This window comes from Schistocerca cancellata, chromosome 4 (assembly GCF_023864275.1).
Source record: "Schistocerca cancellata isolate TAMUIC-IGC-003103 chromosome 4, iqSchCanc2.1, whole genome shotgun sequence".
NCBI classification, from domain to species: domain Eukaryota; kingdom Metazoa; phylum Arthropoda; class Insecta; order Orthoptera; family Acrididae; genus Schistocerca; species Schistocerca cancellata.
Window position 1 is genome coordinate 628,385,539 of NC_064629.1, and position 12,163 is coordinate 628,397,701.

Sequence of the window (12,163 nt, forward strand, 5' to 3'; positions counted from 1 at the left end):
ATTCAGTTTACCACCAGTGTACAATACTGTTTTACAGATAAGTTATTTAATAATCAGGTTACCTACCATTCAGAAGGCTGCTGGACTCAGTGATTGTTATATTGACTTGTAAACAATAGATTTCACCATCAGTCGTCCTTTTTAAATTTTATTGGCAGATCTAGATTTCAGCTAGAAACTAGCCATTCTCAATGCATTATAATTTTTGATCAATGCATTACATCAATGTGTGGGCAGGGATTCTTGGCAACCACATACTTGGACTGGTTATTATTCCACAATGTCTCGACAGAGGAACGTACCTAGACTTCCTGCGGAATACTCTGCCTGGGCTCCTCGAGGATGTATCTTTGGAAATACGACAGGTTTCTGCACGATGGGGCACCAACTACCTTCCACATTACAGTTCACTGACACCTCAACATCATCATCTCCAGATGTTGGATGGGATGCAAAGGCGCTGTAGCACTGCCTGCTGGATCACTGGACTTATTAAACCCCCTGGATTTTTACCTCTGGGGGCACCTGAAAAGCAATGAGTATGTTGAACCAGTTCCTGATGTGCAGACCCTTCAAAAGTGTGTTCATGATGCCTGTGACGCTCTTCGAAATGAGGTCAGAATGCGCAAAAGAGTGCGGTGATCCATGATGTGATGTATTAACGCGTGTGCTGCATCCCAAGGAGACTGCTTTGAACCTCTATTGTGACATGGATGTGATGCAGCTCTGTACTGTATTTCAGTATGTTTGTTGTCATTGTACGCACACTGACCATTTCCAGACAATTGTTCATAGGACCTTCTTTTCTCAATTTCCACTCAGGAATCCATCCCCTGCAATTTGTCAGTTCTATTAATGTTCACCCTGTGTAGTATAACAGCAAGTTTGTGGCTGAGAAGTAAATGAAGAGCTTCTGGGTCTATAAGCATAAATGTACATGTGCACTAGGTGCAGAATGTTCCCCTTTTTCCATATTATGTAAAATCAGTATTTTATTGGTGCACAACAGTCACCCAAGCAAGGAGTTTTAGGTCACATCAATAACAATTTTGGAAGCTGTGATCAGTTCAAAATTTATTTATATATAGTGCAGGTTCTGATTTCCATTACTCTCAGTTAACAACCTTTCTTTAATTTGCATATACCATCAATTTTGTCCTCTATCCCCAGATAAACTACCTCTTTTTTTTTAAATACAAATGTTGCAACAATTCATTTTTGACAACCTGATATGCCTCTCATAGTATCAAACATTCTTAAAATACTTACTACCCTGGTGTTACTCTGGGTAATCCCTATGTTACCACAAAATAAGACTTCCTCATTTATGGACAGTTATAAAATGTTACAAGCAGGATTTCAGTTACATTTCTCTTGGCTGACACTTTCTTTGTCTGTTTAATGTTCCCTGTATAGTGATGATATTGGAAAAAAGACTTTTCAGTACCATACATCTGCAATATCTAATTATTTTAATACACACAGTATAGAAATATATTTTATTTCTATAAAAACTTCATAAATGAATTTAGCAATGATGCAACGTTAAAGGTAATTACATAGGGAGATTGACAAGAAGTGGAAACTATTCTCTTCAAAGAAATGTTTCCCTTTTAAAATAATGTGTCAGCACTGGTGTAATTAAAAATAAGTCAACTGTCAACACAAAAAAGTGCTATGAAATCAGCACAAAAACTGAGACTCATTACAGGATGTAGGTACTGATGAGATGCTCTTACACATCAAAGAATTAATTCAGTATATCAGTTATCTAGTTTCCTTATTGGGAACAGACATATTTCTTAAAACTTGTAGAATTTGTATGTGATAAAATAACAAAGCTAATGTTGTAAAAAGTTTGCATCAGTTAAGTGTGTATAAATTCACAAGACGTTATGTTTTAATATCACCCAACATTTTTCAATTACAAGGATGACACTTTACATCTCCACTGACCTTGTTGTTTGTTTAATTTCATTACTTTGACAAATATGATCCACAATTCTGACTGTAATAGTTGTTGAATTACAGTAGTAAATTAAAGACAAAATTAGTTGTGAACATGTACTAGTCCAGACACATCAAGACTACAGAGCTAACCACCAAATTACTTTTATGCAGCATTCCAATAACGAATATATTCAATTCAAAATTTGGCAAAATTACAGAAATATATATTGAAAATGTAGCATTTACTAACATATTACATCACACTCAACTTCAGGAAGAGTAGAGCTGAACTGAGTACCGTACAGAGGTAACTTTCATTCATTGTCCAATAACTGAAATTCACTCCAAGCTACAACAGGCAGTCTCTTGGTATATTTCAGAATTCTGGTGACAATTGTAGGTAAATCACTAAACAGGTACAGTTTCTCAACATTAGTATTATTTCAATCACTTTACAGGCATACCAGATGTTCTAAACAAATTGTTGAGTCCCTTTTATTGAAAACATATGTTAGAGACCTAGAGACTCCAAAAAACTGATAAAATTAACAGCTAACAGAAATTGACCATACAGTTCATCTATTTATATATTACTGGCTGTGCATATAAAGTAATATCACAAATTATTTATTGAAGAAGCTTATAATAAATAGAAAAATAAATGTGGGAATAATACATATCTTCTGCTTAGTTAATGATGCAACAAGGATGATTTTAATAAAGCACAATAAATATGTCCTCTCTCTCTCTGTCTGTCTGTCTGTCTGTATGTATGTATGTCTGTCTGCTGAATATCTACACTGAGTAACAGAAACAAACAGATGATGGAAAATATTTACAACACTAACAACAGCTACAGTTTTCCTGTTGGAAATGCAACCCAAAGTTATAACAATATTGGTGTAAACATTGTAAAATATTTTATTAAATGTACTTGTCCTTATGAAGCACTCATGAGTGATGTAAGGATGAAAGCATTAGTAAGCATCTACAGGTCTTCATTTTACACACACACACACACACACACACACACACACACACACACACACACACAAAATACCAATTTATTCTAATAAAGTCCATCAAAAAGCCTATACCTTTTCTATTAAGTACCAGGAACACACAGGATGAATTGAAGCTTTAGTATATGATTTTCAGAAGTTCTAGTTACTTACATTTGTCATGCTAGCTGTATGATGTATTTGAAAACACCAGAAAGTGCACAACTGGGATAACTCTAAGCAAACTACAGGATTGTCATTTTGCTAAATACAACCAAGAAAATACAACATGATGAGCTTTCAGCAAAAGCAACACACAGTAACAAGAACAGTTACAAAGTCTAGCTGATACATTACCATCATTTTTCACATAACTACAAACACTCAGCTACAATTCTAAATCAAATACTCTTGCACTAGTTACTTCTGGCTTTTCCAGCACATACCTCCTGAACAACACATACTCCAAGTTTGTAAACATAAACACTACAGCAATAATATAAAATTTTGTACACTGACTTACTGTAGCCTGTTGGCCACAAAAATTAAACTATGCTGGTTTTTCCCAACAAGAAAACACTCTCGATAGACCTGTGACTTTTTTTCCCCACAGATTTATAATTCTAATACACACATTTTAATGCAGTTAACAATGATGAAATTTAATTAGCATTCACACTTATCCATGTCTTCATTCCTCACTCCTCTGCTTTATTGACTTTTAAATCATGGCTTAATTAGGTTGATGAGTAACACTTCTACCATTTACTATGAAAAAACTTTATTTACCATACATAACAATTCCAAAGCCAGCAACAGCTGATGGTCTGTCATGAATTATAATGTTGCTGATGAATAATGAAGTACCTGACTCTCTAGTCAGCCCCAGTTATATTAACATATATATCTGACTGTATCACATTTACAAATAACTATATAGAAGACTTTAAATGTTAGAAGACAATCTTCAAAAGGGATCTGACAATGCACATTATATGGACACGATGACTCCAGCAGCATCAACTGATGACTGGTTTCTCAACCCTATGAAGTAAGTAAAAGTCAGTTTCTGCTTCAATGTGGCATTTCTTCCTTACTATCTAGTTGTTAACTTTAATAATGGAATGTTCTATTTAGCTCCATTTATATATGACAAGAATTTCAACAGACACTCCTAGGACCTGTAACTTTTATAATGGAAATTACACAACCAATTCTGAGTGACATTATAATTTCACCTTTTTTTTTTTTTAAAATGATTATTAATTTTTATTATCTAACTGACATCTTCCACAGTTATAGACAGTAAAGTCAACTATAAACAAATTGCTGTAATATACAGCTGAAAGCTCATTTATTTCCAATATTATTACCACAATTGGGAACAGAAATTCCACTCCAACTGTAAAGATTGGCACACACAAAATTTAGGGCAACAGCAGCAAAACAAAGGTCATCACAAAAACTCTGTTGACAATAATAAGGAACATTTAGGCATCATTTTCAGTTTAAACCTCTGACAGGATGCACTTTCAAGCAGCAACAGAAACTCTGAACGTAGATAAAGTGTTGTCATGCAGCCAAATTTGCATAAAAACTGCTGAAACAAAGAGTGGTGTGGGTTGTGTGAAGTGAATATGGAGAGTCTCTGAAAAAAATTTAAAATATTGAGAAATACTGTTGTTATGTATCTCAAAACAGAAAGCTTGAAAACAAGAATAATATAATGAGTTACATGGAAGATAATGACAGAACAACACACAGGAATTGTTGATAACAATGTGAGGCAAAGAAAAAAAAACTACTGCCACAGAGAGACAGATGGTTCTCATCTGAGTTACAGTTCACGTGAGTTATAGATGTAAAACAAATTGAGTCTACATCCACAGACATGACAAGAAGACAGAGGAGAAAAACTGACAAAGTTTGAATGTAATCCAAATACTGTCAAAAAAAAAAAAAATCAGCTCTGAGGATGAATGTGGCTAGTGGAACTACAAAAGAAAACAGATACTTTCCCTCATAAATATTACACTGTATACCTACATTCTCATTACTGACTGGTCTGGAAATGTAACCATCACATGTTCTAACTTATGAATTAAGCCTGTAAACAGTACATTGTATACTATGATTGTAGAAGTAAAAATTATACTGGAACTAATAAGATTTTTTTGTATTAAATGTTAGAAGCATCAGTAATGAAGGTGGCATTTCATTAGCCAACTTGTAAAGACCCGGTGTAGTTTAAGTCAGAGTGTGCAAAGTTTGAAGTTTTAATCCCCTTTGGTCAAAGTCAATATATGTAGCTGTCTAATTGAGCATTCAGGCTTATAAATGTGGTCCAAGGCTAGCAGAAGTGTATACTCCTTACACTACCTATGCTTCAATGCTGGGGGAAAATAAATGGAAAGAACTGTACATCTACATGCTTAAAGTGCCATACTCAAAAGCGAGGATGTGTTATGTAACTACCAGGTATAACGGGTTTCAGTATTTGTGAAGACATTCTACATAGAGGCTATTTTTTAGCTAAAAAGAAATGCTAATATGGAAAAAATTGTATTTTCTAGTTTTTAGTATGATACAGCCAATAAATCGTGCCACAATGTGATGCCACACCAGCTGTTCTCTGATGCCCAGTAGAGTGTGTGAGTACATCCTTAGTCTCTCTTGTGAAAGACAGGCGAAATACAGTTGAACAATGTAATCATATTAAAATATGTGCAAAAGGTAAACACCAATTTCTTCTCAAAAAATGAGAAAACCTATTTAACAACAACACATTACAGGATAATGCAAAAAATTACATTAAATGTACTGTAGTGTATAGTGTAATGATCACATGAAAAACCACCTGAAAAGAGGATGATGACATGCGTACCAGTTGACCAAAAGTAGTGTGACCTGAATTCTTGATTGAAGAAGTTTAGGTGCTGGTACTTGCCAACCACTTCAAATTGGTAGACAACCTTGTAGCATCATATGCAAATTAACCATAGTGCTTACCTCAGGTACTGTTAGCTGACTTAAAAGTATCATGCTCTACCAAATGCACCTTGACACAAAATCAAGTCAATGAAGACTGACCACATGTCTTCTTGACTGCATGTGGACAAGGGAAACTGTTTCACGTCTGACCTGGAAGTAGTTCATTACGCATCTGGAAACAGCACAATTTGTAAAAGAAGGAACTCACACAGTATCCTAGAGCTCATCGACAAGAGAGGAATTCACAGGAGAGGGATCATACCTGCTAAAAGCTGTAATATCAAAATACAAAGTAGTGGGCATATTCAAATAAAAAACTGTTACAAACTTGCAAAACATATTCAAAAAGTAAGGAAATTGTAATCTGCAGCACAAAAGATGTAAAGAGACAGAGGGAAATATTGATTCCATAACCACAACAAAATTGTAAGCTATGGTCAAAAATAAATAATAAGTTAAGTAAACTAAGCTACTGAATGTCACGCATTGGCATTAACAAGCCCAGAAGATTGCTCATGACTGCAGAATTACACTGAGAATGAAGAAGTAAATAATTACATTGCGAGTAACAGAAAACTGTTTTAAATTAAGAGTAGGTATTGACTAGAACAAGGAGACAGTCCACAACAAACTACTTTCCTCTCCTCAAAATATAACAAAACCATTAACAACACTTTGTACTGGAAATTTCTAAAATCACAAATTATTTTAAATAAATGTGATAACAGCAAAAATGAAACAGGGTGATCCTGTCAGATTCATTATTTAAAAAAAAAATTGAACTTCTGACATTTATGAGAAAAGCATCTGTTCAGAATAATTATTCTGCAAATGCTATATTTAAATCAGCTTCATTTACCCTAGCCACTAATTTACAGCAGCATTAGACTCAAAGTGGAGGAGGGGAGGACTAAAAAGTTCCTATTGTGACCACCTCACAGTTGACACTTTTGATTACCTACCTGTTATGATGCATATGATGCCACAGGCCTACATATGTTTCAAAAAAAAAAAAAAATTTTAAATGTACTACGATAAATTTTAAACAGTTACGTATATCACTTGTCAACTTCTTTCAGAGCTAGCACTTTCACAAACAACAACACAATCAAGATGGGTAATGGTAGCGTGTTTCATGCCACAATACACATTGTGGAAAAGATTTATATTGCTGTTTACTGTAATTGGACTCTAAAATTATTGAAAAATAATTTGTGGCATTGTCGTCAACAAAAATACACAAACAGTGCTACCCTTATTTGGGCTGACCAAAAATCAACCAACAAAAACAATGAGGGTTGTCATACAATCTCCCTCTCCTTTCTTCATGCCCACACCCAACATACATGACACAACACATTTAAAATCTGATAACATACATGGATTCAAAATTACAAAAAAATAAATATTGTGAAAATTATCTTCAACAAATTGGTGCATAACAGTGTAACCCAGATATGAGAATAAATATAAATGAACAAAACAATGTGTGTAAATATGGCTACTTTCCTGTCACAACATGTATGCACCATTGGTCTATATAAAAACTTTTTTATATGGATTGAAAATTATTACATTTTTTGTGAAATTATGTTTAAAACTACAAAGCATTAAGTTTCTTATGAGGTAAAAAAGGAGGGACATAAATTTACCACTAAAACTAAAGGTCTAAGAAGTGCACCCTTCCTGACACAATAAATATGATTTCCCTCTATATGCCTATTGGACACAGCAATTATTATTTAAAAAATATGGGACTGTCTTTGACAGATATGAACACCACAGTGAAACAATTTCTAGTGATTACACTGGCAAAAATTAGCAGCTGCTAAGATTAGTTACTGTCGTATCACAACACAACACAATGCCATTAGTCAATATGCCTGTCAAAATCAAATGGGCAGCAAGATTATTAAAAAGATATTCACTGGCATTACCTTCAATAGGTATACAAATCACTGCAAGATAAGAAATCTCCTACCTTTTAAAAGTTGTTTTAGGGCTAATCATTTTATACTTAGGCATGACAATGATAGAATAACAGATTTAAGATAGATATACTTTTACAGGACACAGACATTCATTAATATCAACAAAGAAACATATTTATTTACAAAAGTAAAGTCAACATTATAAAATTTAAAGTGGGGAATTTTCAAAGTGACATTTCTCAAGATTACTCTAACATATTTCAAATGTATATAGTTTCATTTTTCAACTGGAAGTTTACTTGATAAACATTCCACAATTTACAATTAAAAATATATTAAAATATTTAGTTAAATATTTAAAAGTGTTTATTTACATGAATATATACAACGGAGTTTGGCCAATGTGCTAAATAGTAATTTTAAAAATAGCTTGTGTACAGAAAATATATTACAGATACAACCTTCATATTTTAAAATCTTTATTACTTTTTTGAAAATGTTGTGAGAATTTCACATAAAGTAATAGAGCTCCATGTAAATCTGTACCAAAGAAAACAGACACTGCTCACTCCTTCACAAATTTGTACCCTCACCTGGTGCATTACTTCAATGGACATCCTAGTTTATCTTCCTCTAACATTCTTATTATAGTCATTCCCTGGTTTCTTCTTATAACAATACTGTTACTTCTAATTTGCTCTTTTTGGCTTGGAAATATAATATGAACGTCACAGAAATAAAAGCTTTGCACCAGAAAATATGTATCAGATGGCTTATTTTATTCAGCATCTATCTTGTTCACACCATGTCAAGATGATGTCTCTTTATTCTTTGACAAATCAGAGCACTCTCTTATAGTGACTTGTGTGTTACTGTTCTTCAGCTCACTATTTGAACTTCGAATTATACTCAAAGCTGATTCACCTCCAGAAGAACTGTGCACTCCTCTGCCATGACTGCCACCTGTGCACTTGAGAGAAGATACTACTTTACTGACACTTTCTTTTTCCTTACTGCTGCCTGCTGCATTATCATGTTGCATGCTTGATGGCTGAGTCTGTGCATTGTTTCCCCGTAATATCACCCCAATTGCAGGCACAGCCTGACGAGAAAAATCTGTTGATGTAGGTACACTGACATTACGTGTATTATGAAATGTTGACCCTCCTCCATATGCTTCATGGACAGAAATGTCAGACCCAGAGGCACTACAAGTTGTATGTAACTCCGAACACTCAGCAACTTTCGCCCGGCAGGTATCTTGTGGTGCAAGCTGCTTAGTCATCTCCAAATTTTTAGAAGCAGGATAGGTCTCACCTGCAGAAAGCATAAATTTTGACTTGCTTTCACACGCAGTGCTATCAATCTGACGTTTGCTGGCAACAATCTGAGTACCAGATACTTTATCCAGTTCAGAAGAAACAGGTGTCATACTTGTAACTCTGGTTTCAGATGTCGATATTTTATTCTGGGTTAATTTATCATCATGCAGAATATCAGGCCTTTTATTGAAACTGATAGAGTGACTATCATGTGCTGCTTTCATGTCAACTTTCATGGCGTTATTTTTACCACTTATTACATCACGTTCGGGCAAATGACTGGTTGACTCAGGAGAACTGTGTACAGAACATTTATTTTTGTTCTTAATAAGAGTTTCATTACCTTTATTACTGCAGATATCACTTAAAGGTTCTGAATCTGCAGAGATGAGATTTTCATTAGTTAACCCAGAACCAGATAGTGTTTCCTGATTTCGATCTTCATAGAGGCGGCCCGGAGCAGACTTTCGGACAGACACATCGATGCGGCCATCAAAATCTACTGTAGATTCTGAAAATGCTCCAAAAGGTGGACTCTGTTCATCTTTGGAACCTGTAGGAGAATCTTTTTCTTCTGCTATGCGAGGCAAGTGTTGGGAGCCCCTATCACCAGATGCAGATGCTCTAAAGTCACTAGAACTGTGTTCCGAGCAAGGATTAGGATCAGATTTTCTTCTTTCGGGATCTGAAGGTGAGGGAACGGAAGCTGCAACTCCAGAAGTTAAGCGAGGTGATGCCGATGAAACTGTAACCTTGGGTGGTGATGGCTGACACAATGGTGACACAGATGGTGGTGCGGGCTTCTCTGCACTTCTCGGATGCAAGCGATCAGGTGAAAGGGCCCGTCTCAGCAGTGGTGAACCTGGTTCAGCTCCCTTTGGTCGACCAAATCCCTTTTTCGCTACTGCTCCTGTTGCGGGCACAAGAGGTTGTCCAGGACTGTATGACTGTGTTGTGTTTGAGCTACCTGGTTGGTGTCCAGCAACAGCAGGGAATGCCAAGGGGCTAGGAGAGCGTGTGGGTGAAGAAGGCAACGGTCCTGGAGAAGGAGTTCTTGCCAGTGGACTGAGTGGAATATGACCCACAGACTTGCGTCTCCCAGGTGAGCGAACGCCTTTAGCTGATGTATGCAGCTTATGTTTTAGACCATGTAATGTTGAAGGCCTTTGGAAATGAGGTGCTGGTGGTTGTCCACTACCATCTGAACCAGAACCAGGTGAGCTCGACTGTGAAGAAGTTGCTGGTGACTCCACAGACGCCGAGCGATGTGGTGGTATAGGCACCGTAGGTGGTGAACGCAATGGTGAGGATGGCCCAAGCTCTGTAGGTGGTAGTGGTAGTGGTCGTGACATGGAAAGTGAAGTTAGGCTGCGACTTGGTGTCACACTTGTTTGTGCAGGTACACCTGCCGCCAGCTGCAAACAATAGAGCAACACATTTATTTTTAATGAATCTTAATTTTATTCACTATGCTTTCAATAATACCATAACCAAATGTTTAAAAGTTGTTGCTGCACTACGCCACATATGAAGTGTTCACTTGCCCCCACCCTGTAACTCAAACGTGAGGAAACAAAACCTACTGTTTGTTCATAATTGTAAACATATGGCTGATAAGATTTTTATTCTATTTTCTTTTAGGTTTGAAATAATATATTGTATTATAATCTAATTTTTCTTGTCCCTAAACAAATGAAACACAAACCTAAAAAAATGGATAAGTTCTTACAAACCACAACAATGCAGAAAAATGCTTGGGATTAATAAATGATAAATATTATACATGCTCCCTAATTAAATATTGTGATCAATTTATTTGTTTTTAAGACATTATGTTAATATCTTCGTTTGATCTGAATAAGAGTTCATCAAAGCTTGTAATATATTTCTTAGCTTTCTTTACTGTCCTCCAAAGCAAGCACACTATTTACAAGTTTTTGTTAAAGATCTGTTTGTTGTCCATTTCAATCATAAAACAACTGTGTCACACAGAGCTATGTATCCTTTAGCCACAATGACAGTTTCACTGTATTGAACAAATGCAATCCTACAAAAAATTAGTTAGTTCAAGCCCTTTTCAAACATTCCTTCCACCTCCATTTCTAATGTTGTGTGAGATGAACAGTTAAATTTTACATGCAAAATAACTTTCATTATGAAATGCACTTAAATCTTGACAGCCAAATTGCCAGAAAACTAAAAATGGATTACCCAATATTTGAAACTTCCTCGCAGATTAAAACTGTGAGCCAGACTGAGACTCAAACTTTGCCTTTCATGGTCAAGTGCTCTCATCTGTGTTTTAATCTGTCAGGAAGTTTCATATCAGTGCACACTCCTCTGCAGAGTGAAAATATTTTTCTCTACCCAATATCTATATCATCATTGTTGTCATCGTGGTGACTACCAACACTATCAATGGTAGACAATTGGCACACTTTTACTTTTCATAGTACTAGTTTTCTTCTTGTGACAGTGGCACAAAATATTAAATTACATTTATTACAGTGTTTATTTCACAAATCCATAGTGCAGGGATCTTTGAGAATGGAGACCGTGTCGGCAAGTAGATTGGTTCAAGGCATGCTGATTGCTGGTAAATTTTGACAAGATACAATACAGACCACTATATTTCACAGAATTCCTGAAAAACCTACAACCCTATGAAATCTTGAATTTGAAAATCGACACACTTGACTTAATGAAGAGCCTCATTCTAACTACACTTGCAATACATAAGATGACAGCTATAGTTAACTTCAAATTTGCAAACTAGTTTATTCAGCATTTTTCCATTAAGCAATGAGTAATGGAATTTTTTTAGGTAACTCAGCTTTCAGAGATGACACTTTCAGAATAACGAAGTGAGTCACTAGAATTAAACCTGGTACGAGTTCTAGAATATCCCGTAGAGACCTCTTTAAGAAGTTTGGAGTTTTGATAACTTTTTCACTTTATGTACAGGGTT

The 12,163-nt window shown here is 35.4% G+C and overlaps 1 protein-coding gene across 3 annotated transcripts in view; it reads right to left on the reverse strand.

Moving 5' to 3' along the window:
- Positions 1-1,151: 1,151 nt before the first annotated feature.
- Positions 1,152-12,163, reverse strand: part of LOC126183189 (microtubule-associated serine/threonine-protein kinase 2) — a 247,513-nt gene continuing 236,501 nt past the window's right edge. For all 3 annotated transcript variants that reach the window (XM_049924927.1, XM_049924928.1, XM_049924926.1), the window contains one exon: positions 1,152-10,610. In XM_049924927.1, coding sequence (XP_049780884.1) covers positions 8,682-10,610 — 1,929 coding nt within the window. In that variant the 3' untranslated portion in view covers positions 1,152-8,681. The remainder of the gene's footprint in view (positions 10,611-12,163) is intronic.